The sequence below is a fragment of the Pleurodeles waltl genome, chromosome 3_1 (genome assembly GCF_031143425.1).
Source record: "Pleurodeles waltl isolate 20211129_DDA chromosome 3_1, aPleWal1.hap1.20221129, whole genome shotgun sequence".
NCBI classification, from domain to species: Eukaryota; Metazoa; Chordata; class Amphibia; order Caudata; family Salamandridae; genus Pleurodeles; species Pleurodeles waltl.
The window spans coordinates 1,977,131,628-1,977,157,865 of record NC_090440.1 but is presented as its reverse complement, the minus strand read 5'-3'; the positions used below and the strand labels follow the sequence as shown (position 1 = coordinate 1,977,157,865).

At 49.3% G+C, this 26,238-nt stretch overlaps 1 protein-coding gene across 2 annotated transcripts in view; it reads right to left on the bottom strand.

Annotated features, from left to right (window-relative positions):
- The window catches only part of LOC138285877 (multidrug and toxin extrusion protein 2-like), a 445,083-nt gene that overhangs the window by 152,458 nt on the left and 266,387 nt on the right, over positions 1-26,238 (bottom strand). For both annotated transcript variants that reach the window (XM_069226369.1, XM_069226368.1), the window contains one exon: positions 2,624-2,732. In XM_069226369.1, coding sequence (XP_069082470.1) covers positions 2,624-2,732 — 109 coding nt within the window. The remainder of the gene's footprint in view (positions 1-2,623; positions 2,733-26,238) is intronic.

Below are 26,238 nucleotides of genomic sequence, written 5' to 3'. Positions count from 1 at the left end.
TTGCATTTCATCCCAGTGCGCCCTGTCGTAGCGGACAAGTAGGGCTTGTGAGTTGGCAATTCGCCACTGATTGGCTGCCTGCGATGCCACTCTTTTCCCTGCCGCATCGAATTTTCGACTCTCCTTGCCAGGGGTGGCGCATCCCCTGATGATTGTGAATTTGCCCTTTTTCTTGCAGCCCCCACAACCACTGAGGCCGGAGGGAGCTGTTGAGTAATAAACACTGGGTCTGACGGGGCGGTTTATATTTCTTTTCGACCCTTGGCGTGATGGCTCTGCCTTTTACAGGTTCTTGGAAGACCTGCTGTGCGTGTTTAAGCATGCCCGGTAACATTGGTAAACGTTGGTAGGATGCATGCGTGGATGCTAGAGTGTTGAACAGGAAGTCATCCTCCACCGGTTTGGAGTGCACTGTCACGTTGTGGAATGTTGCTGCTCTGGCTAGTACCTGCGTGTAGGCTGTACTGTCCTCTGGCGGTGAAGGTTTAGTTGGATAACACTCTGGGCTGTTGTCCGATATAGGTGGGTCGTATAGATCCCAGGGATCCGCATCATCGTGAGTCATCCCAGTATGTGTGGGTGACTGCGCCATTGGTGTACCCACTGGTGACAGCTTTGGTGATTGCAGTGGGGATGTTTGTGGTGAGAAATGTGGTGGTGGTGACTGTTCTCTAACCACTTTGGCTTTTGTTTGCATCTCTCTCTCTCGTGAAAAGCCAGTTTTCTTTTTGTCTTGAGTGGAGGGATGTTTTGTATCTTCCCTGTGTCCTTCTGGATTTCTAACCTTTGTTGTGTTAGGTCATGTTCTTCTAAATCCAGTTCCTGCTCAAATCTGTGCTTTTCCTTGAGCTGCAGAGAAAGCCCTTGTTCTTCAGTGTAGGAAGAACGTTTCGGCTCCAAAGCCGTTATTTTTGGTATCGAAATTCCCATTGAAATTGTCTTTTTCGGTTCCGATAAACTCTTTCGAGGCTTGCGCGATTCGATTATTCGATGCCGACTTTTTTCGGTGCCGGTTTCTCGACTGGAGTCGGAAGTCTTCAGCAAATCTTTGGCCTTTTTCAGTGCCGATGTTACTTGGTCACCTTCTTTTCTGTGGGTTGAGCCATGGCCTTCTGGCAGTGGCGTCCCCGTGGCCTTTAGTTTTTTGGTGTGACCTTGGGTGTGGGACGGGGCAGGTGTACTCACTTTTTGCCGTGCTGCCGAATGTCGATCACCGTCGGATTCCTCAGAGTCCGATCCTTGAATGGATATCCACATCTCTTCCTCCTCGACGTCAAGATGTTGTTTTGGCTTCGACGCCATCTGTAGTCGTCTTGCGCGCCGATCCCTTAAGGTCTTCTGGTCTGTATAAGTATACTTGGCGTGACTCTTAGGACAGAAACGGAAGGGGGTCCGGTCCATTAGTCTTCGACGACGGGTGTGGTCGGGCCAACCAGGCCTTGTCGAAGTGCGGAAGCCCCGAAGGGCTGCCGAAGCGGTCTTGATGTCGGGGCCGATGTGAGGAAACTAAACTGGTGCTGAACGTAAACAATACCAACACATTTTCGATGGTTTTCTAAGTTTCCCAATTCGAATTACGGAGCGAAGAGGAACACGTCCGAACCCGATGGCGGAAAGAAAACAATCTAAGATGGAGACGCCTATGCGCAATGGAGCCGAAAGGGAGGAGTCACTCGGTCCGGTGACTCGAAAAGACTTCTTAGAAGAAAAACAACTTGTAACACTCCGAGCCCAACACTAGATGGCATGAACAGTGCACAGCATGTGTATCTGCAGCTACACATGCCATCGAACATATATATTTTGGAGGGGAGAATAGTACATTTACAGTTTTCAGTTTTCTAAGCTTTAACAGTTTGCCTGCTGCTGCTTACACTGGAGTTGGAACAATAATTTTGAACGCTCCAAAGCGCAACACTTTTCCTACTTTTGCTTACAGTCGAGTGGGATAGCACATTTGACCCCTTCAAAGTCCGATACTTTCCCTACTATTGTTTAAGTTGGAGTGGGAATAGCAAATTGGACATCGACAAGTGTAATCTTTATGTTTTTAATTGTTATCATTTTTTGAAGATTTATTTTTCGGGTGATTTAAATTTCAAAGTCATTTTATTTATCTATTTTTATTTTTAAGTTTTTTCTATGCTGCAATTTTAATGCTCTGTATCTGTATATTTTTAATGCTTGACAGTGTTTTCCAATATTAATATTCATATTTTTATTGCATTGCTAATATTTTATTGTTATTCATATATTACATTGATTTATATATTAATTTTGGTTCATAAGTCATAATGGTTTAGTAGCTTTTTTAAAATGTAAATGAGTAAATAGTTTTTAAAATTGATATATTACCATTTCAATATACTTACCTACTTTGTCGCACTATTTTTGTATTTGTTATGCAGTCGATATTTTGCCCTCTACCTACAAAGTACAGGAAGATGATACTTTTATCTCGATATTTTGGGGCTTTATTTTTGTATTTAAATTTGTTTACCCCAAATATGATGTCAGACAATCTTGCCAAATATAGGGAACACTTAACAAAAAACAGACGGTGACTGGGTAAAGACAATTGTTAAGCACAGTGGCATGGAAATCAAACTCATTTAGAACTCACCTGTGCACAGCAAAGCCATACTGGCTGATCTTTTCGCCTGCTGAATATTACCAGCTCCAAGAGCATTTCCTACCCTGACACTACCAGCCACACTAAAGCCAACAGGCACCTGAAATCCAAAAAAACAATAGAATTAGTCTAGCTATTTTCAGTTTTTTACACTATTTATCTTTTATTACAATATTTCTAATAGAAAATCTCACTCTTGTAGATTTTGGTATAGGATCCAGTAAGACACACTATCAGTAGGAATACTAATGAAGGGAAAGTTATGTACCTACAATTATGGTTATCAATCACATCAAACCTGACTGAAGTCACAAACACTGAATCGTCCCACCCAGATGCTAGATTCCAAAATATTTTATAGTCGACATAAGGACTTCTCAAAAATTATTTTTATGGGTCTACCTGCAAGCTACCTCAAGAGAATTTTAATTTTTCTCTCACAAAAATTCATAAGTATAAACACAGGCATTCAAACCCAGTACATAACAAATGAAAGTAAACAGGACTATGTAGGTAGCAGAATCATGATATAACACAAATATGCATCAAATAAGGTAAGAAAGCCTGACTAACTTTGGCATCTGTTCTACGATTTGAATCTAGACTGGAATGTCTAGTACAGATGCCAAAAAAAAAAACCACTATATAGTTGCCTAGCTTATCTTTGAAAAGGGGACGTTTCACAGCAAGGCTGGACAAAGTGGATTTATTTGAACACCCTGCAGATTGCAGCTGCCTGTTCTACATGTATTTTAAGCTGGTTTGATAGAAGGCACTTTTACATTGCCTGAACTTTTAGAGGCAATGTTCTGGTCTTCATACTTACCTGTTTGTTCAGACAGGACATAGTGGTGGGCTCAGCTGTCCGAACACGAATCCACTCCATTATCCGAGGTGGTAGGAAGGCTTTTAGGGCTAAATTAACTTGTCTGAAATCTAGAATTCTGATGTGAAACTGATGGCCTGATTTTGACTTTGGAGGTCCTGGGACAGCCATGGCAACAGCGAAGGTCACCCTGCTGCAGTGTTTGCAGTTGAGCTGCTGTTTTACAATGCATGGAGTTACGTAGATGAAAGACTGATGCGGTCCCACCGACACCGCCAGAAAATCTAAACCGCAGCGGTGGCAAGGTAGGCCAATGCGTCTGCAGAGGCCAGAGCGCCTATGCAACCGCCGGTCCAATTACGATGTGGTGTTTTGTTGATGTGACTGTGGCAGTCCAACCACCACATCTGGGCAGGCTGAAAGGGAGGCATATAAGGCTGTGTACTCTGCTTCACACATCGGGTGCCGCCATAGAGCCAATCATACATATACTTCTGCTGTTTGTGCTGCTAGATGATGTCCAAAACCAACGTGGACACAACCGACCTTAAGATAAACACTTACCCATTGCCAAAAACTGCACAGCAAATTGTTGCCCCGCATTAGACCTTACATAGGGTACATGGTCTGTGGCCCAAACATATCTTGTGTGCCCCTGTTCAGAGTTGTACTCAAGGTATGACCCAATCAGAGCCCTATGATGCCTCATTTGGCCAGTGCACTGAAACTGTATAGGAATACTCTTCTAAATTTTAAATGTGTGTACAACCAATATTCTGGGAAAGGGATGTGTCTTTAACATTGCGTCACACAACAGCAACTCATCATCAATATCCCACCTACAGTTCTAAGCGACACCCTCAAATTGTTCACATGCCACGGCCTATTGAGATATAAAAGATACATATGTATGTATGTGTCACGAAACTGAAGCCCACCTTCTCTGCTAAACCTCTGTTATGGACTTCCACATATCACCCACATTTCAAGATAATGCAAGGTAAATGGAATTAAAAACAACCAGTGTGAGAAACATTAAAAGGTCACAATGTGAAGAATCCCTGCAGAATAGGAATTTCTCCACCACGGGGACCCCTGGAAGACTGGTGCCCTAGGCCACATACTACTTTCACAGCCCTCAAAACCACTACCTGCACAGGAACTGTGGCTTAATGTATATCATTGACAACTAATAGTATAAACAAGTGCCATGCATATGTGAGAAACGTGTAAGTGCAAGCCATGAAAGCTAAATGCAAGTCATGAAAGCAAATACAGCAGTGACAGCATGGGTCGCAGATTTAGGTAAAGTTGGTGTAAGGTACACGCATCAAAATGGACACCTCTATTAAAATATACAGAAGTATGACAACTGAATACCCCCCCCCCCCCAATGTGTGGACAAACAAATCTCCAGCTTGCACACATTAAACAAATGTCCAACCAATATTATAGGGAGAAAGGGAACCCAAATGATGTTGACATTGGCCAAGCCATAATGAAATACTTACCATATGAAATACCAATCAATGCAATGTCACCCCCAATAACATTACATCCCACATATTCATCCATTGTACATTTCCCCTTGTCTTCGGTGACTCCAGCACTGTTTCACAGGTCAGATCATACCAACGGTGTCAGAAGCAAAACCCTCAAGCATCACAATGGATGACTAGCATCATCAATGGGAATTGCTCCTCGCCAGGCCGGCGCTGCAATGCCTGACGGCCTCCCCTAAAAAGAGGGCCACCAAAGGGGACCAACATTTGCAAGGCCACATGCATGCATGCAGCATTAACTGTAAACAGCTGTCCACCGTAAAGTCAGAGTCAAAGACAACTCCAATTACATTAGTGAAGTTGTGCAATCACAAAACCCATGTATCAAGTAGGAAACCTTGTCACCTTGAATGGTTTGGCTCTTGTAGCATACCTTAGTAACCTCTTGTCAACAAAAAGTATGGCAATGCAAAATTTATTCCTACTGATTCCATACAAGGCCCTGCAATCTGCAATCTGCAAATGGTCATATACCTCATACCATATCATGATGAAATGATGGTTAACTAATACAGCTATGTTGCAGCAAGATGTACAGTAGCTGGAAGAAGGTGACATGGGAAAACTTGTGGCCTACTGTAGATTCTTCCCAATTGTAATGTCCTAAAACGTACATTGTCAAAATAGTGTCATGAAAGAAGTACTAAATAGGGGTGTGGCCAAGCCGTTGGTAATGGCGGACGCGAGCTGAAGAAGCTCTGCGTCCCGTCTGGCTTATCCGGTGCCATCTGGGGAGTCAGGAGACCGGCGGCGGCAGGCCGGTGACGGCATCAGCGGGACACCGGGCCAAATTGGTGCTGCGCGCAACTCGTCGGAGCCACGCAGAGGAGTTGAGCTGGGGCCGCGTGGGCCGGCAGCCTGAGGTGTTTGGTCGGGCGGCGGTGCAGCTGCGCCGTGTGGTGTCGAGCGCGCGGCGGGGCCCGATCACAGGAGCGAACTCTGGGTGAGACTCCCCAAAATATTGGTGCACCAGTGGGGGCGAAGACAAGGCTACAGGTGAGGAGTGCGCGCAGGCTGCCTGCGGGACCCCCGGAGGGGCCCGCGGAGGTGCTGAGCCGGGACCACGAGGTTCTGCGGCCGGGCCACGGTGCGGGAGCGCCACGGCGGGACCTGGCCGCAGGAGAGGGCCGGAGGAGGGCCTCCCGGAGCATGAGTGCCCCATCGGGGGCACAGAGACAACATTTGTGGCTGCGGTGGGCATGGGGTTGCGTGTGCTGGCCTGCCGTGGCGGGCGCCTCGATGCGGCGGGGGTTAGGCTGGCCCCGTGGACCACACGGCCTAGATTACAGGACTGACTTTGCCTTGGCAGATCACCTGGGGCCTTTGAAGGCTGGCATTGGGACCCGGGGACCTGGAGGTTGGCAGTAGGAGGCCAGCATTGCAGCGGCTGCTGGCTGGGCTGCTTGTGCTGCCGCGCGGTGCTGGTTTGGTTGCGAAGGCAAGCGGGCCCAGCCTGATTCAAGGACTGGTGCAGTGCTGAATGGAGCGTTGTTGAAGGAGCCCGGGTAGTGGAGCGGTCGTTGGCTGCGAGGACGGCGTCGGGAAGAGGTCCTCCTTTGGTGCCTATTGCTGTGGAATCCGGTACATGCGGACGCTGGTGGTGTGGAGCTGGGAGCGGATCCGGAGTGTTCATTTCGGCGTGGGACTGTTGTACCGTTCATAGTAGTCCCTTGGCTTGATATCTCTCCACCAGCCGCGAACATTAGAGGGTCCGGAGCTGGTGGAGTCGGCGGCGTGGCGGCTTGTGAGAGATTGGGAACTGGTTGGATTCCTCCATGGCCTAGATCATGGCGGGGACGGGCCGTCTTCATTCTGGTACTGGAAGGTCGCAGGACGCGGCGGCGCAGGACAGCCAGAAGTTGGATGCAGTACTAGCTGCGGTGGAGCGCATTGGAGACTCGTTGGAGCGGTCCCGCACATCATTGGAAGCCAAGATAGATAAGGTGACCAGTGACCTTGTCCTCCTGCACGCTGATCACCGTAAGCTGGCGGACAAAACAGGTGCGATAGAGGCACGGGTGGATGAGTTGACGCCAATGGCGTCCCGTTTGAAGTCTGAGATGGGGGACCTGCTAGCACGTGTGGTGGAGCTGGAGCGTCGTGTGGAGGATGCGGAGTGGTGCTCCAGGAGAAACAACATACGGGTGGTTGGTTTGCCGGAAGGTACAGAGGGGCGGGATGCAGTGGCAAACTCTGAGAACTGGCTACGGAGGTTGGTGCCGGCAGGCACGCTAACGCCCTTTTTTTTTCCAGTGGAGCGGGCACATCGGATTCCCATGCGGCCGAGACCTCCGGGGAGTGGCCCCCGTACTTTCATAATCCGCCTCCTCCATTATGCGGACAGAGATGTTAAACTTAAAACTCTGCCGCCTTGAGTGGAAGATGGGCAGGTACTGCTGTTTCCGGACTACTCTGGCATTGCAGAGGGATCGGGCCTCCTACATGCCCTTGAAGCGTAAACTCAGAAGGTCTTGGACTGGATTACGCTCTATTATTCCCTGCCAAGCTCCGCATTGTAGCAGAGAACAAGTCACACTTCTTTACCACGCCGGAGGCAGCATGGAAGTGACTCGAGTCAACAGGACGCGCCTCGGGTCGTTCAGTGGAGCGGAGCGTTCCGGTGTCGCAGAACAGGCGCAGTCGGGTCAGGCCCGGAAGGGCAGTGTTGTGCGCGCGGAGGCTGTGGCTCATGCCCCTGACTTGGAGCAGCTCATACAGGAGAGGAGGGGGGCAATTCACTTTGCTGCGGCCATTAGTGCCTCCCCGGTGGCGTCGGAGACTGAAATCTTGCAGCCACCTAGTGATCGTCCTAACACGCCGGATCGACTTTCGGAGTTGGGCTTCACCAGGGGCCCGCCTGTAACGCCTGCGACAGCGGACAAACTTTTTTAGGTGCTACAGGAATTGCGCTGGCTGACTGGTCACTGCTGTGGCCATCCGTTTGGAGTGCTGTACTAACTGGACTCTAGCAAGAATGTGTTGATATCAGCTGATAGTGGGCCTGGTTGCCGGGCGTGGGTCGCTGGCCTGTGAGGGTGAGGTGGGTCATTGCTGGTACTGTAACTGTCTTTGTTTACTGTGCACCCCCCCCCCCTCTGTTATCCACTATAGCCAGGTAGTCTGGTTTGTATGGGGCTTGCAGAGATTCATAATGTGTGGTTGCGATGTTGCATGTTTTCGTTGTTGGGTTTGGGCGGAGACCTGTTGTCTATCTGCTCTGATGGTATTGGTTATGTGTTGGCTATGCTGGAAACTACATACAGTGCGCCTGATCGGGTGTTGGCAATCTGCTACTGCTGGTGCGGCACTGTACGTGGGGGTGGGGTGGTTGGGGGGTATTAGGCTCTTCGTGTCATGACTTCATACACTGCGAATACTTGGAATGTGAGAGGCATACATACCCCTAAGCGGCGGTATGCTATATACTCCTATCTTAGAAGGCACTCAGTGCATTTGGTTTTTCTGCAAGAGACCCATTTGGCACACTCGGAGCTTCCCTGTTGGACCTGGCTTTTTGACAGGGACATCCCCAAACTTTTTGCCTCCTTCCTCCTATTTTTTTCTGACCTGTTGTTGTTGGCTTTTGACCTCTGAGCACTTTACCACTGCTAACCAGTGCTAAAGTGCATATGCTCTCTGTGTAAATTGTACTATTGATTGGTTTATCCATGATTGACTATTTAACTTACCTGTAAGTCCCTAGTAGAGTGCACTACATGTGCCTGGGGCATGTAGATTAAATGCTACTAGTGGGCCTGCAGCACTGGTTGTGCCACCCACCTCAGTAGCCCCTTAACCTTGTCTCAGGCCTGCCATTGCAAGGCCTGTGTGTGCAGTTTCACTGCCACTTCGACTTGGCATTTAAAAGTACTTGCCAAGCCTAGAACTCCCCTTTTTTCTACATATAAGTCATCCCTAATGTGTGCCCTAGGTAACCCCTAGAGCAGGGTGCTGTGTAGGTAAAAGGCAGGACATGTACCTGTGTAGTTATATGTCCTGGTAGTGTAAAACTCCTAAATTCGTTTTTACACTACTGTGAGGCCTGCTCCCTTCATAGGCTAACATTGGGGCTGCCCTCATACACTGTTGAAGTGGCAGCTGCTGATCTGAAAGGAGCAGGAAGGTCATATTTAGTATGGCCAGAATGGTAATACAAAATCCTGCTGACTGGTGAAGTCGGATTTAATATTACTATTCTAGAAATGCCACTTTTAGAAAGTGAGCATTTCTTTGCACTAAAATCTTGTTGTGCCCTTCAATCCACGTCTGGCTAGGTTTAGTTGACAGCTCCTTGTGCATTCACTCAGACACACCCCAAACACAGGGTACTCAGCCTCACTTGCATACATCTGCATTTTGAATGGGTCTTCCTGGGCGGGGAGGGTGGAGGGCCTGCCCTCACACAAAGGACTGCCACACCCCCTACTGGGACTCTGGCAGACAGGATTGAGCTGAAAGGGAACTTGGTGCATTTCTTAGAGACTCTTTGAAATCACCCCCACTTCAAAGGCACAACTTAGTATAAAACAGGGCCTCTGCCCTACCTCATCAGACACTTGCTGGAGAAGAAACCGGAACCAGAAACTACATCCTGCCAAGAAGAACTGCCTGGCTGCTCAAAGGACTCACCTGTCTGCTTTCTCCAAAGGACTGCTGTCTTGCTGTTACCCTGCTGCCTTGCTGAACTCTTGTCTGGCTGTGAAAGTGCTCTCCAAGGGCTTGGATAGAGCTTGCCTCCTGTTCCTTGAAGTCTCAGGACCAAAAAGACTTCTGCCTTTCACGTGGACGCTCCGTGCGCCGAAAATTTCGACGCACAGCTTGTTTCGCGGCGAGAAAAACGACGCACACCGACGCTGATCAACGCGACGCCCTCGGGACGATCGAGACTTCGACGCACAACCTCGCAAGGACAAAGCCGCCCGACTTCCAAGGAGAAATCGACGCGACGCCTACCGTGAGTGCGAAACTTTGACGCACGGCCTCGCAAGGACAACGCCGCCCGACTTCCAAGGAGAAATCGACGCGACGCCTGCCGTGAGACCAAAATTTCGACGCACGGCCTCGCCAGGACAACGCCGCCCGACTTCCAAGGAGAAATCGACGCGACGCCTACCGTGAGATCGAAACTTCGACGCGCAGCCCCGCAGAACGACGCGCAGCCGGAAAATAAGCAGGAGAATCCACGCACAGACCCGGGACATCTGGTAATCCCCGCGATCCACAAAAAGAGACTGTCTGCGCGCCGGAAAACGACGCCCGACTTCCCCGCGTGGAAAAGAACGACGCAAGTCTGTGTGTGCTGAGGAGAAATCGACGCACACACCCCCTTTTTCCACGCATCTCTTCTCCTGTGGCCCTCTGAGGAGATTTCCCACCAGAAACCAGGTACTCTGTGCTTGAAAGACACTTTATTGCTTTTTAAAAGACTTAAAGACACTTAATATCACTTTTCAGTGATATCTTTACAAATTCGTATTGCAACTTTGATCGTTTTTGACCTACAAGTACCCAGATAAATATTCTATATTTTTCTAAACACTGTGTGGTGTATTTTTGTGGTGTTATACTATGGTGTTGTATGATTTATTGCACAAATGCTTTACACATTGCCTTCTAAGTTAAGCCTGACTGCTCGTGCCAAGCTACCGGAGGGTGAGCACAGGCTGATTTTGGATTGTGTGTGACTTACCCTGACTAGAGTGAGGGTTCTTGCTTGGACAGAGGGCAACCTAACTGCCAACCAAAAACCCCATTTCTAACATTGGTGATCAGCGGTGAGGATAGGACTTGTTTGTGCAGTGACATACAGTAGCTAAGTATTTCACTACCTACCCACAGTTGAAGGTCAACTTGATTTTTTATCTCTTTTTTGACTTTTGGTCTCTGATGTCCTCCTGGATATACTATTGATATTTTGGACTTTGGATTTTGGTTTTTGCTGGTAAGATCCTATCAGAATGGGATCGCTTACCTACTTATTCTTTTTGCCTACTGACCACCTCACTAAGGCTGACCTAAGGAAGCTTTGCAGAGAATGTGGCCTTCCTGTAGCAAAGAGATCTACTAAAGCAGAGATGCTACATGCCTACATAGTCTGGGAGGAAGACAGATGGGCAGAGAGAGAGGCAGCAAGAAACCAAATGACTAAGTACCCCTCAGAGGAGGAGGAGGACGACTCAGATGAGGAAAGAGACCCAGTGAAAAAAGAATGGCTCATGGCTCAAGCACGGTGGATGGAAGAGCTAGATGAGTTTATTGAAAGGGCTGAGGCAGCAAGTCTCTTAGCCCTGGAAGAAGAAAAGATTGCAGCTCAAGAGCTGAGCTGTAAAGAGCTGAAACTGGAGGCCGGAAGGGCTGAGTCCAGTTCAGATGGTGGCAGCAAAAATCTTGCATCTAGTACTGCTGAAGAAGGGCACAAGCCCAGAGATGTGGTACCCAACTTGAAGAAGAGAGTTGACACACCCCAGGCGGTTCAAGGGTATGAGGTAGTTCCCGTTATGCACAGGGTCCCTGAGAAGGATTGGGGAACTGGCACAGGGAGTCATATTCCTACTGGGGGGAGGGACACTTTACTGACTCTAGCAGAGAGTGACAGAGAAAAGGGTTCCCCCCTGGTGGACGTCCTGGATATAGAGTGTAGAGACATCCCAGAAGAGTTTGGGTTGAGTGTCAGGGACAGACAGATACTGTCTCACCAGTCTCAGGAGGGTGAAGTAGAGTGCTTTTCCAAGGTTGAGTTACTGGGTGGTTGGGTGAAGGGTACTGTGGTTAATACATGTGAAGGGCAGAGTGATGTAATTGCTGGAGAGCATATGTCTGGTCCTTATTTTCCAGAGCTACGCCAACACCAGGTGGAGTGTGAGTTCTCTGACCCCAGGGAACTTACAGTGGAGGCAGACTTTTGGGTGAGTACCAGAGAGTCTGAAGAGGCATTTGGGGGTGCTCCTGAAGAGAGTGGTCTAGGTGGTTCCCGACCAAGTGAGGTGGGAGAGGATTGTAGTGTCCCAGGTAGGTCTCAGAGCCTAACCTGTACCGTAGGGCTACCTTTTGAGGGAAGCCCCGCAGTGTCAGAAGAACTTGGGGGGATGACTGTAGACAGCATCCCAACAGTTCTGGTGTCTGGCAGTACCACTCCTAGTGAGGGGGTGCAGAAGTCCAGACATAGGGTTGAGAGGGGGTGGCCGACCCCAGTGGAGGATCTTGAAAGTCAGGGGTCAGCTCTGAGAGCAGAGCCCCCCAGGAATGACCCAGGTGAAACCTTTTCTGGTTTGGGGGAAACCCAGACTCTGCCGGATGGGCAGAGGTCGGGAGACCTGCGCCAACCAGACTCTTGTGTGGCCCTTGGGGACGGCGTGTCCCTTGTGGGGGGTGAGAGTGCCCCCCAGGAAGTCCTGGCACGCCAGGCAAAGATTCAACCTCAGGGTGGTGACTCTGGGTTGGATAACCGGGTTCAGAGGTTAAACTTTGACCTGGTGGGGGGTAGATGTGCCCCCCAGAAAGTCCTGGAATGCCAGGCAATGGTTCAACCTCAGGGTGGTGACTCTGGGTTGGCTTACCAGGTGAAGAGGTCAAACTCTGACCGGGTGGGAGGTAGGTGTGCCTCCCAAGAAGTCCTGCTGTGCCAGGCAATAGTCCAACCTCAGGGTGTTGACTCTGGGTTGGATGGTCAGGTTCAGAGGTTAAACTCTGACCTGGTGGGGGGTAGGTGTGCCCCCCAGAAAGTCCTGGCGTGCCAGGCAGTTGTCCAACCTCAGGGTGTCGACTCTGGGTTGGATGGCCAGGTTCAGAGGTTAAACTCTGACCTGGTGGGAGGTAGGTGTGCCTCCCAGAAAGTCCTGGGGTGCCAGGCAATTGCCCAACCTCAGGGTGGTGACTCTGGGTTGGCTAACCAGGTTCAGAGGTCAAACTCTGACCTGGTGGGGGGTAGGTGTGCCCCCCAGAAAGTCCTGGTATACCAGGCAATGGTTCAACCTCAGGGTGGTGACCCTGGGTTGGAGAACCAGGCTCAGAGGTTAAACTCTGACCTGGTGGGAGGTAGGTGTGCCTCCCTGAAAGTCCTGGCCTGCCAGGCAATGGTTCAACCTCAGGGTGGTGACTCTGGGTTGGATATCCCGGTTCAGAGGTTAACCTCTGACCTGGTGGGGGGTAGGTGTGCCCCCCAGAAAGCCCTGGTGTACCAGGCAGTTGTCCAACCTCAGGATGGTGACCCTAGGTTGGAGAACCAGGTTCAGAGGTTAAACTCTGACCTGGTGGAGGGTCAGTGTGCCCTCCAGGAAGTCCTGGCATGCCAGGCGATTGTTCAACTTCAGGGTGGTGACTCTGAGTTGAATGGCCCAGTTCAGAGGTTAAACTCTGACCTGGTGGAGGGTCAGTGTGCCCTCCAGAAAGTCCTGGCGTGCCAGGCAATTGTTCAACCTCAGAGTGCTGACTCTGGGTTGGATAACCGGGTTCAGAGGTTAAACTCTGACCTGGTGGGGGGTAGGTGTGCCCCCCAGAAAGTCCTGGCGTGCCAGGCAATTGTTCAACCTCAGGGCGGTGACTCTGGGTTGGATACCCAGGTTCAGAGGTTAAACTCTGACCTGGTGGGAGGTAGGTGTGCCTCCCAAGAAGCCCTGCTGTGCCAGGCAATTGTCCAACCTCAGGGTGTTGATTCTGGGTTGGATGACCAGGTTCAGAGGTTAAACTCTGACCTGGTGGGGGGTAGGTGTGCCCCCCAGAAAGTCCTGGCGTGCCAGGCAATTGCCCAACCTCAGGGTGGTGACCCTGGGTTGGGGAACCAGGCTCAGAGGTTAAACTCTGACCTGGTGGGAGGTAGGTGTGCCTCCCAGAAAGTCCTGGTGCGCCAGGCAATTGTTCAACTTCAGGGTGGTGACTCTGAGTTGAATGGTCAGGTGCAGAGGTTAAACTCTGACCTGGTGGAGGGTCAGGGTGCCCTCCAGGAAGTCCTGGCATGCCAGGCGATTGTTCAACTTCAGGGTGGTGACTCTGAGTTGAATGGGCAGGTGCAGAGGTTAAACTCTGACCTGGTGGGGGGTAGGTGTGCCTCCCAGGAAGTCCTGGTTTGCCAGGCAGTGATCCAGTCTGAGGGTACAGACCCTGGGCTGGAAGACCAGGTTCAGGGTGTCCCCCCGGACCTGGAGGGAGGGGCTACTGATAACAGTGCCCCTACCATGTTGTCTTCTGAGGAGGCCACTCCTAGTTGGAGGGTGCTGGACCCCAGAAGGGAGGGCAGGGGGAGGGAAGCCTCACCCCGGGCCCTAGTCCAACCTGAAGGTACAGGCCCCAGGTTGGAGGGCCAGTGGCAGGTTAACAGCCCTGCACTGGTGGAGGAATGGTACAGGGTGACTTCTGTAAGCACCCTGACCATGTTGGACCCTGGGGGTACCGCTCCAGGGGGGAGGGTACAAAGCCCCAGAGGGGAGGACCAGGTTCAGGCTGTCATCCCTGACCTGGTGGAAGGGAGAGTGGTTAAAGGGTGCCCAGCACCTGGGGCTACCGCCCCCCACTCTCCACAGCCACAGTGGTTGGAGAGCTTTGAGAGGCCTGGGGCCTGGCTCTCATCCCTGGCAGCTGTCAGTAATCACTGTGGCTTGCTGTCCGGGTGGACAGAGTTATCCCTGGGGAGGGGACAAGTGTCACACCCCAGGGGTAGAGTGGGCAACACCACTATGTTGGTCATGGTGGTACTATCCTGCTCCTGGGATACATCTGTGAGCAAAGTAAGGTTAGGTGCTACACAGATGGGATCCGCAGGAAAGGAGAAAGGTTCCCCATGGATGGGCTTAGTGGGCCCTGAGAGTATGGACAGAGGGATCCAATGGGAGTCAGGAAGGCGAAGAACTGGAGCATGCCCCTGCTGTTGTGGGCCTGGGTCCTTGTTCTGTCGCCTCAAACAGGGAAGTACATCAGGATAGTGATTGTTCTCCCCTGGCTTTAGGCTGGTGGGGGGTCATGTTGGACCTGGCTTTTTGACAGGGACATCCCCAAACTTTTTGCCTCCTTCCTCCTATTTTTTTCTGACCTGTTGTTGTTGGCTTTTGACCTCTGAGCACTTTACCACTGCTAACCAGTGCTAAAGTGCATATGCTCTCTGTGTAAATTGTACTATTGATTGGTTTATCCATGATTGACTATTTAACTTACCTGTAAGTCCCTAGTAGAGTGCACTACATGTGCCTGGGGCATGTAGATTAAATGCTACTAGTGGGCCTGCAGCACTGGTTGTGCCACCCACCTCAGTAGCCCCTTAACCTTGTCTCAGGCCTGCCATTGCAAGGCCTGTGTGTGCAGTTTCACTGCCACTTCGACTTGGCATTTAAAAGTACTTGCCAAGCCTAGAACTCCCCTTTTTTCTACATATAAGTCATCCCTAATGTGTGCCCTAGGTAACCCCTAGAGCAGGGTGCTGTGTAGGTAAAAGGCAGGACATGTACCTGTGTAGTTATATGTCCTGGTAGTGTAAAACTCCTAAATTCGTTTTTACACTACTGTGAGGCCTGCTCCCTTCATAGGCTAACATTGGGGCTGCCCTCATACACTGTTGAAGTGGCAGCTGCTGATCTGAAAGGAGCAGGAAGGTCATATTTAGTATGGCCAGAATGGTAATACAAAATCCTGCTGACTGGTGAAGTCGGATTTAATATTACTATTCTAGAAATGCCACTTTTAGAAAGTGAGCATTTCTTTGCACTAAAATCTTGTTGTGCCCTTCAATCCACGTCTGGCTAGGTTTAGTTGACAGCTCCTTGTGCATTCACTCAGACACACCCCAAACACAGGGTACTCAGCCTCACTTGCATACATCTGCATTTTGAATGGGTCTTCCTGGGCGGGGAGGGTGGAGGGCCTGCCCTCACACAAAGGACTGCCACACCCCCTACTGGGACTCTGGCAGACAGGATTGAGCTGAAAGGGAACTTGGTGCATTTCTTAGAGACTCTTTGAAATCACCCCCACTTCAAAGGCACAACTTAGTATAAAACAGGGCCTCTGCCCTACCTCATCAGACACTTGCTGGAGAAGAAACCGGAACCAGAAACTACATCCTGCCAAGAAGAACTGCCTGGCTGCTCAAAGGACTCACCTGTCTGCTTTCTCCAAAGGACTGCTGTCTTGCTGTTGCCCTGCTGCCTTGCTGAACTCTTGTCTGGCTGTGAAAGTGCTCTCCAAGGGCTTGGATAGAGCTTGCCTCCTGTTCCTTGAAGTCTCAGGACCAAAAAGACTTCTGCCTTTCACGTGGACGCTCCGTGCGCCGAAAATTTCGACGCACAGCTTGTTTCGCGGCGAGAAAAACGCCGCACACCGACGCTGATCAACGCGACGCCCTCGGGACGATCGAGACTTCGACGCACAACCTCGCAAGGACAAAGCCGCCCGACTTCCAAGGAGAAATCGACGCGACGCCTACCGTGAGTGCGAAACTTTGACGCACGGCCTCGCAAGGACAACGCCGCCCGACTTCCAAGGAGAAATCGACGCGACGCCTGCCGTGAGACCAAAATTTCGACGCACGGCCTCGCCAGGACAACGCCGCCCGACTTCCAAGGAGAAATCGACGCGACGCCTACCGTGAGATCGAAACTTCGACGCGCAGCCCCGCAGAACGACACGCAGCCGGAAAATAAGCAGGAGAATCCACGCACAGACCCGGGACATCTGGTAATCCCCGCGATCCACAAAAAGAGACTGTCTGCGCGCCGGAAAACGACGCCCGACTTCCCCGCGTGGAAAAGAACGACGCAAGTCTGTGTGTGCTGAGGAGAAATCGACGCACACACCCCTTTTTCCACGCATCTCTTCTCCTGTGGCCCTCTGAGGAGATTTCCCACCAGAAACCAGGTACTCTGTGCTTGAAAGACACTTTATTGCTTTTTAAAAGACTTAAAGACACTTAATATCACTTTTCAGTGATATCTTTACAAATTCGTATTGCAACTTTGATCGTTTTTGACCTACAAGTACCCAGATAAATATTCTATATTTTTCTAAACACTGTGTGGTGTATTTTTGTGGTGTTATACTATGGTGTTGTATGATTTATTGCACAAATGCTTTACACATTGCCTTCTAAGTTAAGCCTGACTGCTCGTGCCAAGCTACCGGAGGGTGAGCACAGGCTGATTTTGGATTGTGTGTGACTTACCCTGACTAGAGTGAGGGTTCTTGCTTGGACAGAGGGCAACCTAACTGCCAACCAAAAACCCCATTTCTAACATTCCCTGATTGCAAAGGCACTGGGAGAGGGAAGTTATATGCGACGGGTCACTCCACCTATGCTAGGGGTGTTCTGGTCTGGATTAGAGCAGGTGTCCCCTTTGCGGCGGAAGAGCAGATCATAGAACCAAGGGGTAGATTTGCCCTGGTTCGTGGGAGGCTGGCGGGCCGGGCCGTGGTGCTGGGCTCTATCTATGCTACGAATGTAGATCAGATTTCCTTTCTGCACGGTCTGTCTCAGCACTTGGTGGGTTGGAGTGATTTTCCTTGGTTGCTGGGGTGGGGGGGGGGGTTGACCGTTCCTTCCCCCCGCTGCCTATGTCCCCGGTTGTGGCGGCTGCACGTGGTTTAGTGACTTGGATGCAACACTGGCAATTGATAGATATATGGCGCAGCGGCATCCTGAGGACAGGGTTTATTCATATTATTCTTCCCCACACTCCTTGCATCTGCGCCTGGACAGGATGCTTTGCACACAGAATCTGGCCCCAGTGATTGTCAACACAGATTATCTGGGGCGTACGCATTCAGATCACAACCTGCAGTTTATGCGACTAAGCTGGGACTCTTCTCCTCCCCTGTCTCCACTTGGAAGCTTAGGCCAGAGCTCTTAGAAGACGCTGCCTTTAGGGCGTCGCAGGGCGCAGTGATCCCAGAATTCTTAGAGCATAACAATGGCATGGCTTTGTCGGGCCTGCTGGAATGGGATGCCTTTAAGGTCTTCATTCGAGGGCATTGCCTGGGGACTCAGTGGAATCTGCGCCGCTCCATCGAGCGTCACCTGGCTCGGATAGGGCGAGACACGCTGCGACCAGAGAGGGAGGCGACTGGTGGCCCTGTAGAGGAGTCTCTGCTGTCTGGAGCTCGTGCCGAGCGTTTGTCGCTACTTGAGCGGCTGTGCTGTCTGAACTATGCCATGCACCCGAGAACACATGCCTCGGCCGACAAGACGGGCAGGCTACTGGCATGGCTGATTTGACGCGATTGTGAGAGGGGCCCGGTTTTTGAGAGATTCGCTCGCAGGCTGGGGGAACGATACATATGCCTGGGGAAATACATTCTGAGTTTACGAGGCACTACGAGGCACTCTATGCCTCAAGTGTGCTTCCAATGGAGAGGTCTTGTAGCGACTTTCTTGCTGGAGTGGAACTTCCGTGTCTGGAGGAGGAGCAGATGGGGGCGCTTGAGGAGCCTCTTGACCATGAGGAGATAAAGTCCAGTATTGGTGAGCTAGCATCAGGTAAAACGCCGGGCCCAGATGGACTACCGGCTGACTTTTACAAGGTTTTTGCTTCCACTCTGGCGCCCCGATTGCTCCGCGTGTATGAGGAGGCAGTTAGGAGGGGCTGTTTGACGGCATCCAATAGAGAGGCACTGTTGGTGTCCCTTCCCAAGCCTGGGAGGGATCCAGTGGAGTTGGGTTCGTATCGGGCACTGGCGATGCTGAACGCGGACTACAAAATCCTGGCCAAAGCACTAGCATTGCGTCTTGCGCCAAGAGTACCAATCTGGTGCACCCGGACCAGAATGGGTTTGTACCGGCAAGGGATACGTCGCACATTGTCAGGCGGCTTTTTCGCGTTATGCAATATGCGAGGCAGGATTGGCCTCGGCTGGGTGTCTTGTCCTGGATTTAGAGAAGGCTTTTGATTCTCTAGAATGGTCTTATCTGTTCAGGGTATTGCGACGGTTTGACATGGGACCCCCACTTCATTTGGATGGTTAAGCTGTTATATACTGAGCCGCAGGTTCAGGTAAAGTTGGGGGGCATGGTATCAGAACCGGTCCGTGTGTGTAGAGGTACGAGACAGGGCTGCCGCCTTTCTCCGTTGTTGTTTTCTCTCGCCATGGAGCCCCTGGCAGCGGCCCTGCGTAGCGGGGGAGCTGAATGGGGTATTACCCTGGGGGACGGCCTGCACGTGGTATCCCTGTATGCGGACGACCTCCTCCTGTATTTTAGGGATGTTACGCGGATCCCTCCGGAGGTTGGGAATGCTGCAGCGATTTGCTTTGTTGTCTGGCCTCAGGGTCAATTGGACCAAATCATGCCTCTTTCCTTTTGATTCTACGCTCCCGAATCCAGAGCTTTGCCTTGCTGGGATAAGTATTTGGGTGTCAAGAGAGGGACCTAATTGACGGCAACCTTACGAGAGCGGTGTCCACGATCAAATCCCAGATGACTTTTTGGCAGACGCTGCCGCTGGCCAGTAGAATAGCGCTCCTAAAAATGGTAGTCTTACCGCGTCTATTATATTTCTTCTCTAACCTTCCGCATTACATTCCCCCCAGCTTCTTTAGAAGTTTGGAATCAGAGTTGAGGGAATTTATCTGGAATGGGGACCGTTGAAGAGTCGCGCTGAAAAAACTGTACTTCCCGTTGGAGAGAGGTGGACTGGCGGTTTCTAATCTAGAGCACTACTACCTGGCTTCACAGCTCCAGTGGGTGTCCAGATGGCTGGCGGGCCTTCATCTGGCGGATACGGCGTCTGAGCAGGGTACTTGGTCTCTACTGCAGATTTCGCACTTATTTAATCCACTTGCGCGAGTGCCAATGTCGAAACAACTATTCCTCAAGGTGGCATATAGCTGTTATCGTAGGTCCCTCCGTCTCACTGGGCGGGTGTTCCCATTCGCTCCAGCCTTGGGGCTGTTGGGCACTCTGCGAGGCCCCAGGATCACGTCAGGCTTGGAGCTGCGCGCGTGGCATGAAGCAGAGTTGTGTATGCTAGGTGATCTCTATAAGGACGGCCAGCTGCTCTCGTTTTCTAGGCTTCAGGAACTGGGGCTTCCGTCAGGGCAGTTTTTGCTATATAATTAGTTGTTGAGGGCTTTGAGATCCAACTGGGGTGATGTGTCGGTGGCTCCCCCCACACACTTCCTGATACAATACCTGCAGGTGATGGGGTGGGGGCGGCGATTGATCAGCTGGTTTACTGACGTGCTGCGGGTACATACAGTTCTCGAATGCGATGCGCTACAGGCGGCCTGGGAGGAGGATGCAGGCAGTTCAATTACAGTAACGCAGTGGAGGTTAGCTCTTTCTGGCCACCTTAACATACCCCGCAACTCTAGATTTCGTTTAACTAAATTCTACATCATTCACGGGGCCTACCTCACTCCAGCCCGAGTGAACAGATATTTTGCTCATCAGGATGCAGCTTGTCCCCGCTGCTTTTACATAAATGCAGACTTGATACAGATGCTATGGTCCTGCCCATCCTTGGGCTGCTTCTGGAAGGCAGTGGTGGGTCGCCTGTCGGAGTGCACAACGCGGTGGGTTCCGTTCACCTGGGAGGCGTGTGTGCTGGGACTTTTTCCCAGAGGTGAGCTGCATAGAGCTGCGGTGCGATTTACGGACCTGGGCCTGATCACGGCTAAGCGTCTGGTGACTCGTAGTTGGAAATCGTCGGACCCACCGTCTGTGCTGGCCTGGAAACATTCCTTTGAGGTGTGGGCGGGAGCAGAGGGAGTGGCGTTGAAAAGAGAAGATGCGTTAGGGCTGCGCAAATATCCGTTGTCAGATAGCTGGGAGGAGATGCTACTGAGTCTGCGGAATGTGAGTGGGGGCCCTGCTGTGGAGGAATCGGTCTAGGGCGGATGTGCGCCCACTGGGGACGGGAGCGGTGCAACGGGATGGTGTATGCCTGATGGCTTGATCTGATGCAGAATTAGTGTGCTGAAGGGCGATGTTGATCTGGAGCCACTATGGGGCTCAGCCCTCCATTGTCATGTTGGATTGATGCAGATTGGTTCCCATGCCGATTATAGCGCGCTTGAATTGCAATCCGCTGTCTGTATAAATAGTGTCCAGCGGTTGTTATTGTTCGTACTGTTATTTGTAATCTGTTTACAGTATCTGCCTACCAGCTAGAAACACCCATGCTCAATTATGGGTGGGGATGAACTGATCTTTTGGACTGATTTGTTGAACCATGCAATTGCTTGTCATCCCTTCAAGGACGTCTAAGCTTCAAGCCTCTGGCGTATGCATATCCTATCTATGACTTGCATAACTGTCAATGGTGGGCTGTGGGTGCTTGGGTTAACTATGGCTTATTATGTGGGTTGGAGGCTTGGTTACATCTTGTTCTGACGCCTACATTTTTTTCGCACGTGGGTGCACAAGCGAATTGTAATTGCACAATGGCGATTATCCAAATGATAGTTGATCTATTGGTGTTATGATGAGATAAAATGCTAATAAATAGATTTATGGAAAAAAAAAAAAAAAAAAAGAAGTACGTACTAATGTAGCTTCCCAACTTAACACACAATCTGCTCAAAATGCTAGGAAATTTACCTACAAATATCTATAGCATAAAGGCCTATGCAAATCACCAGCTGTGATTGGTACTGGTGAGAACTCCATTCTAGCATTGCATAACTAAAAGCCAATAGTTATTGACTGTTGTTGAGGCTCAGGGAAACTCCATAACCTGAAGAGGTGGTTTAATCTGTTTCACAATGGGAAGACACATCACTGTACCTAATTTTCGAGGACACCATCATCAGTGTAGTGCGTTACTTGTCATAAATGCCGTATAACCGTGATGCAATGTACACCACCAGTGACGGTATTTTGGGAGGAAAAAGCATTTTTCCATGACAAGGTGCACATGAGGACGACATAGATGTATGATGTGCACATATACGTTGCAGACATGTGTAGACAACAACTGGAATTTTAGCTGATCTTGGCAGTAGACAACCGAAATGTGTAATGGTTTTTCAGTCACTAAGGGTTTGTCACATCACTTTTGTGTAACTCATCATATATGTAGCTCTGGACACTGTGACTGATGCACCTATTTATTTGATTCCACATATAGGTACCCTGTGAGAGGAAGGAGATGACAATCCCCAGTGTACCGTCTATTTCCAGGCCTTCAGATCATGGAAGAAAGGGATGTGATAAAACAGGTTTGTCTAAATAGGCAAACTAAACAAGATCCATGTCATCAGTTGGAGCCAGATCTAATGCATCAAAACACTAATCCAACATGCATACCACCCACTGTGAGACTCATGGCAGTATTACACTTTCTGGCCAAAGGGCCCTTTCAGTATACAACAGCCATAGCTGGTGGTATGTCACAACCTATGTTCAGTGGTATTTTAAAATGATGAAACATACTGACAGCTTCATCAGGATCCCCAGTTATGAGGATTTAGCTATTGTGAAGGTTGAATTCTATGGATTTGGTTACCTCCTAAATGTGGTGCGAGCCATTGATGGCACCCATATTGTATTCATCCCACTTCATGCAAATGAAGTCTATCGAAACAGGAAACACTTCCATTTTATCAACGTTCAAGGTGTCTGCTTGCCAGATCTGTACATTTCAAGCTCTGTAACGGTTCCCAGGTTCAGCCCATGATTCCTTTGTAATGCGGAACACCACCATACCCCAGGTGTTACAACTGCAACCGAAGAGGGCCTGACTTGTTAGTTAGCAACATATGTCTTAACTTTGCTTGTGCAATGTCACATGCTATGATCGGGAAGTGTGTGACTCATTTTGGCTCTCATGACTCATTACAAAACAGGAGACTCCACATAGCCCAACCGTCCTTGGTTGTGAACAGCGCTGAGGAATCCAATTTCGCCAGGGGACGTCTGCTTCAATTAGGCCCATGGAAGAACACAGCAGCCAGTTGAGTGGGCTTTTGGGCTCCTGAAGGCCAAAAGGTGGTAGTGTGCGGCGCCCCTGGCTAGTTTTGATGGCGCACCAGGGAGCCGCGGCTCCCAGTTTGGGAACCACTGATTTACATGCTGACACGCACCATGGGTCCTGGGATATTTTTATATTGAAACACTTACAAACCCCATTCCAACATATGGCATGTGATGGAGATTGCTACATGTGATATTATGTACGACAATACACATGGGCAATCTACCATCTCTGATACTCTGGGTATTGCAGGTTATGGAAGTAGATGAACACAATGGCAAAAGCTGAGATGTGAGCATACAGGTCACCGAAAGTCATTCGGGAGTGCGGCCAGGGGTAGGTAACCCACACGCCACCAGGACTATAGAAAGTTTTTGCAAGCCTGGCTAATGGCCTGTGTGATCCCATGACGCCCGGTCCCGACTTGGGAGGGGTGACTAAAAGTAACAGCAAGTTCAGGTCAGATTGGACTCGTGTAAGTGACTGGTAACATTTTTACTGACAGTTTCAGATTGCAGGAGTCAATTTAGTTTATTGAAGGAGAAGTTTAAGATGCATTAGGTCCTGAAGAAGCGTCATAGGATCCTTTTGAACCATAGAGACGCGAAACATGTCGACCTCATTTTGAGGATGGTCTGGTAGTTCCTGGCCTCCTCTTTTACCTCTATTTCACTCTCCTGTTACATTTTTAATCCTGGCCATCACCCAACACAGACAAATAAACTTAGTACTCAGTTAGGGTCTTGAGCCAATTTTACTTTTTCTGTTGATCTCTCCTCTTTTTCTCCTTACTCACTCTTGGGGTTTGTGGCATCATCGAGAAAAGGTCTCCGGCAAAGAGCCCCCCAACGGGGGGTGCCCGTCAGACATTGCAGCGCCGGTCTGACGAGGAGCACGTCCGATGATGAAGCATGACACCCAATAGGGTGTGTGAAGACTCTTGCTCCTAATAATTAGGACTCCCTAGTGTTTTCCCTGTCTCTCTTTTCTTTTTGGAACAGTGTATTTCATTGCATAGTAGTATTCACAGGAGGGCATACACTGGACCATTAATCCTCCGAATCCCCCTTCTTTCTTTAAGCATTGAAGTTTTGTGACAGTTTTAGTGATGTGACTTACCAGACTTCGCTCCCCCAGCTATTCCTGGCAAGCCATCAGAATGCTGGATGGCATAGACCTTCTTCTCCTAAGGCAGGAGTTGAAATAGGGCAATGGGAGGACCATCATCAGTCTTAAGGGACTCCAGGTGTTTCCTGGAGGCCAGAGAATGCACCTTCCCCCTCAGGTTGTTCCATCTCTTCCTAATATCCTCCTTTGTGCGCAAGGTGGTGACTACAGCATTCACTGTCGACTATCCTTTGTCACATTTCCATTTTCCTACTGAGAGGAGTATATTAGACTTGGGCTCCAAACAATTGTGGCTCGATTTTTTTGATTTCATCCACCATGACTCTCAACTCATTCTCTGAAAAAAGTGGATTTTTGGGGTGTGAAAACATGAAAAATTAGAAGAAGTGTGTGAAAGGTGTAAAATAGGATAGGAAAACAAGCATTTGCAATGCAATAAGCCTCACATTTGCTTGAGTTAGAACTACTGGCATTGTAAATTCATAATTTGACTTTTCTTGCCACATACATTGATCAACCCTGCCTTATAATTTGGTCTTTCCCTGCCATTTAAGTCCAGCGGTACTGTATATAAATAAAGCACTTTCATTTACATTCTTTCTCTATCTGCATCTCTATGTTGCCATTTAGCATCCTAATTTAAATCTTCCATGCTAATTCCAATAGAATACAATTTTCACCACCCCACCATTAGAGTTGCAGTTTGGCTAACACAATTCCCAAAAAGACACAAGACAGCCACGGAGGAATAATGAGAAATAAACTAGAAGGGTCACTCAAACTTATCAGAAGTGTTCCAACGGTCAGTTGAATAAGGATGTTAAGTTGGCCTGAATCATGGTCATACTTCCAATAAGGAGAGATTAATAAAACATATACAATTATCATGTAAACCCAATCAAAACCTTTATCAGAAATACATTTTGGCACTAGACTGTAATGATCAGAATAGCCCCTAGAGGACACCACAATGAAAATAGCAATTGTAAGAAACATTGTCATGTAGCCATATAGTTAGCCCCTAGAGGGCACAACTGCATGAAAAGAAAATGCCAGAATGTTATGAGGTGTAACCATATATTTAGTCCCTAGTGGGCATAGCACATTACACAATTTTAGGGCTAGCCACCTACTGCAATGAAATTACAAACGAGGCCTTTAAAACACAAACTACTCCCACTGTAAAACCGAAGTTACAACCATAGGAGTGATTTTAAAAACACTGAATGGTAGGAGGGGTTATTATTTTGGAGTCCCCACTAACAGTGTAGGGACCCAGAAATGTTGACAGAAAGAACACATTGTGGGTAACATTTTAAAGGTGGTACAATTGTCCTAGGACCACCACAGGCTGAGCTATGAGCAAAAAAGTTGTAAAAGTAATGCTCTACAAAGCATTATGGGGAAAGTTATTGTGCTGCGAATATTGTAGTATGTTGTCTGTAATGCTCAGAACAGCCCCTAGAGGACAGCACAATAAAAATAGCACTTGCAAGAACCATGGTCATGTAACCATATTCTTCTGGTCAGCTTCTAGAGGGCATAACCACATGAAAAGAAAATGGCAAAAAGTGATGCAGTGTAACCAAATATTTAGCCCCTAGGGGGTGTAGTGCATTACACATTGTGAAGGCTAGCAGGCCTACCGCAAGGGTTTACAACAAACAAGGCCCTTAAAACAAAATTACTGCCAGCGGCAAAACTAAAGTTTCAGCCTTGAAAGAACTTAAAAAGAAACTGAATTGGAGGGATTATTATTTTGGGGTCCCCACTAACCTAGTGTGGGGACCCAGAGATGTTTTGAAGGTGGTCCCGTTGCCCTAGGAGCACCACAGGCTGAGTTATGAGCAAACATGTTTTGTAAAAGTAATGCCTTGCAAAGCATTATGAGGGAGTTTCCAGAGTGTTGTGAATTTAGTAGTACTGGCTCTCTCTGCTTTGTCTGGAGAATAGCTTTGAGGATTTCTGTTTTTTTTTTTTACATAAGACATTTATCCATTACAAGCGTTTTTGTGAAAGCTATGGATCGTGAAGGGGAGAGCCAAAAGAAATAACTCGGATTAGGTAGTAGTGTAAACAATGTGACCAGCGCTTCAATACCGCTGATGGAGTTCGCAGTGTTCTGCACTGTTCGCGCCATGACGCACGAAGGGGAGGGATAAAAGAAAAAATTAGTTCGCGCATGCTGAAGTATATCAGCAA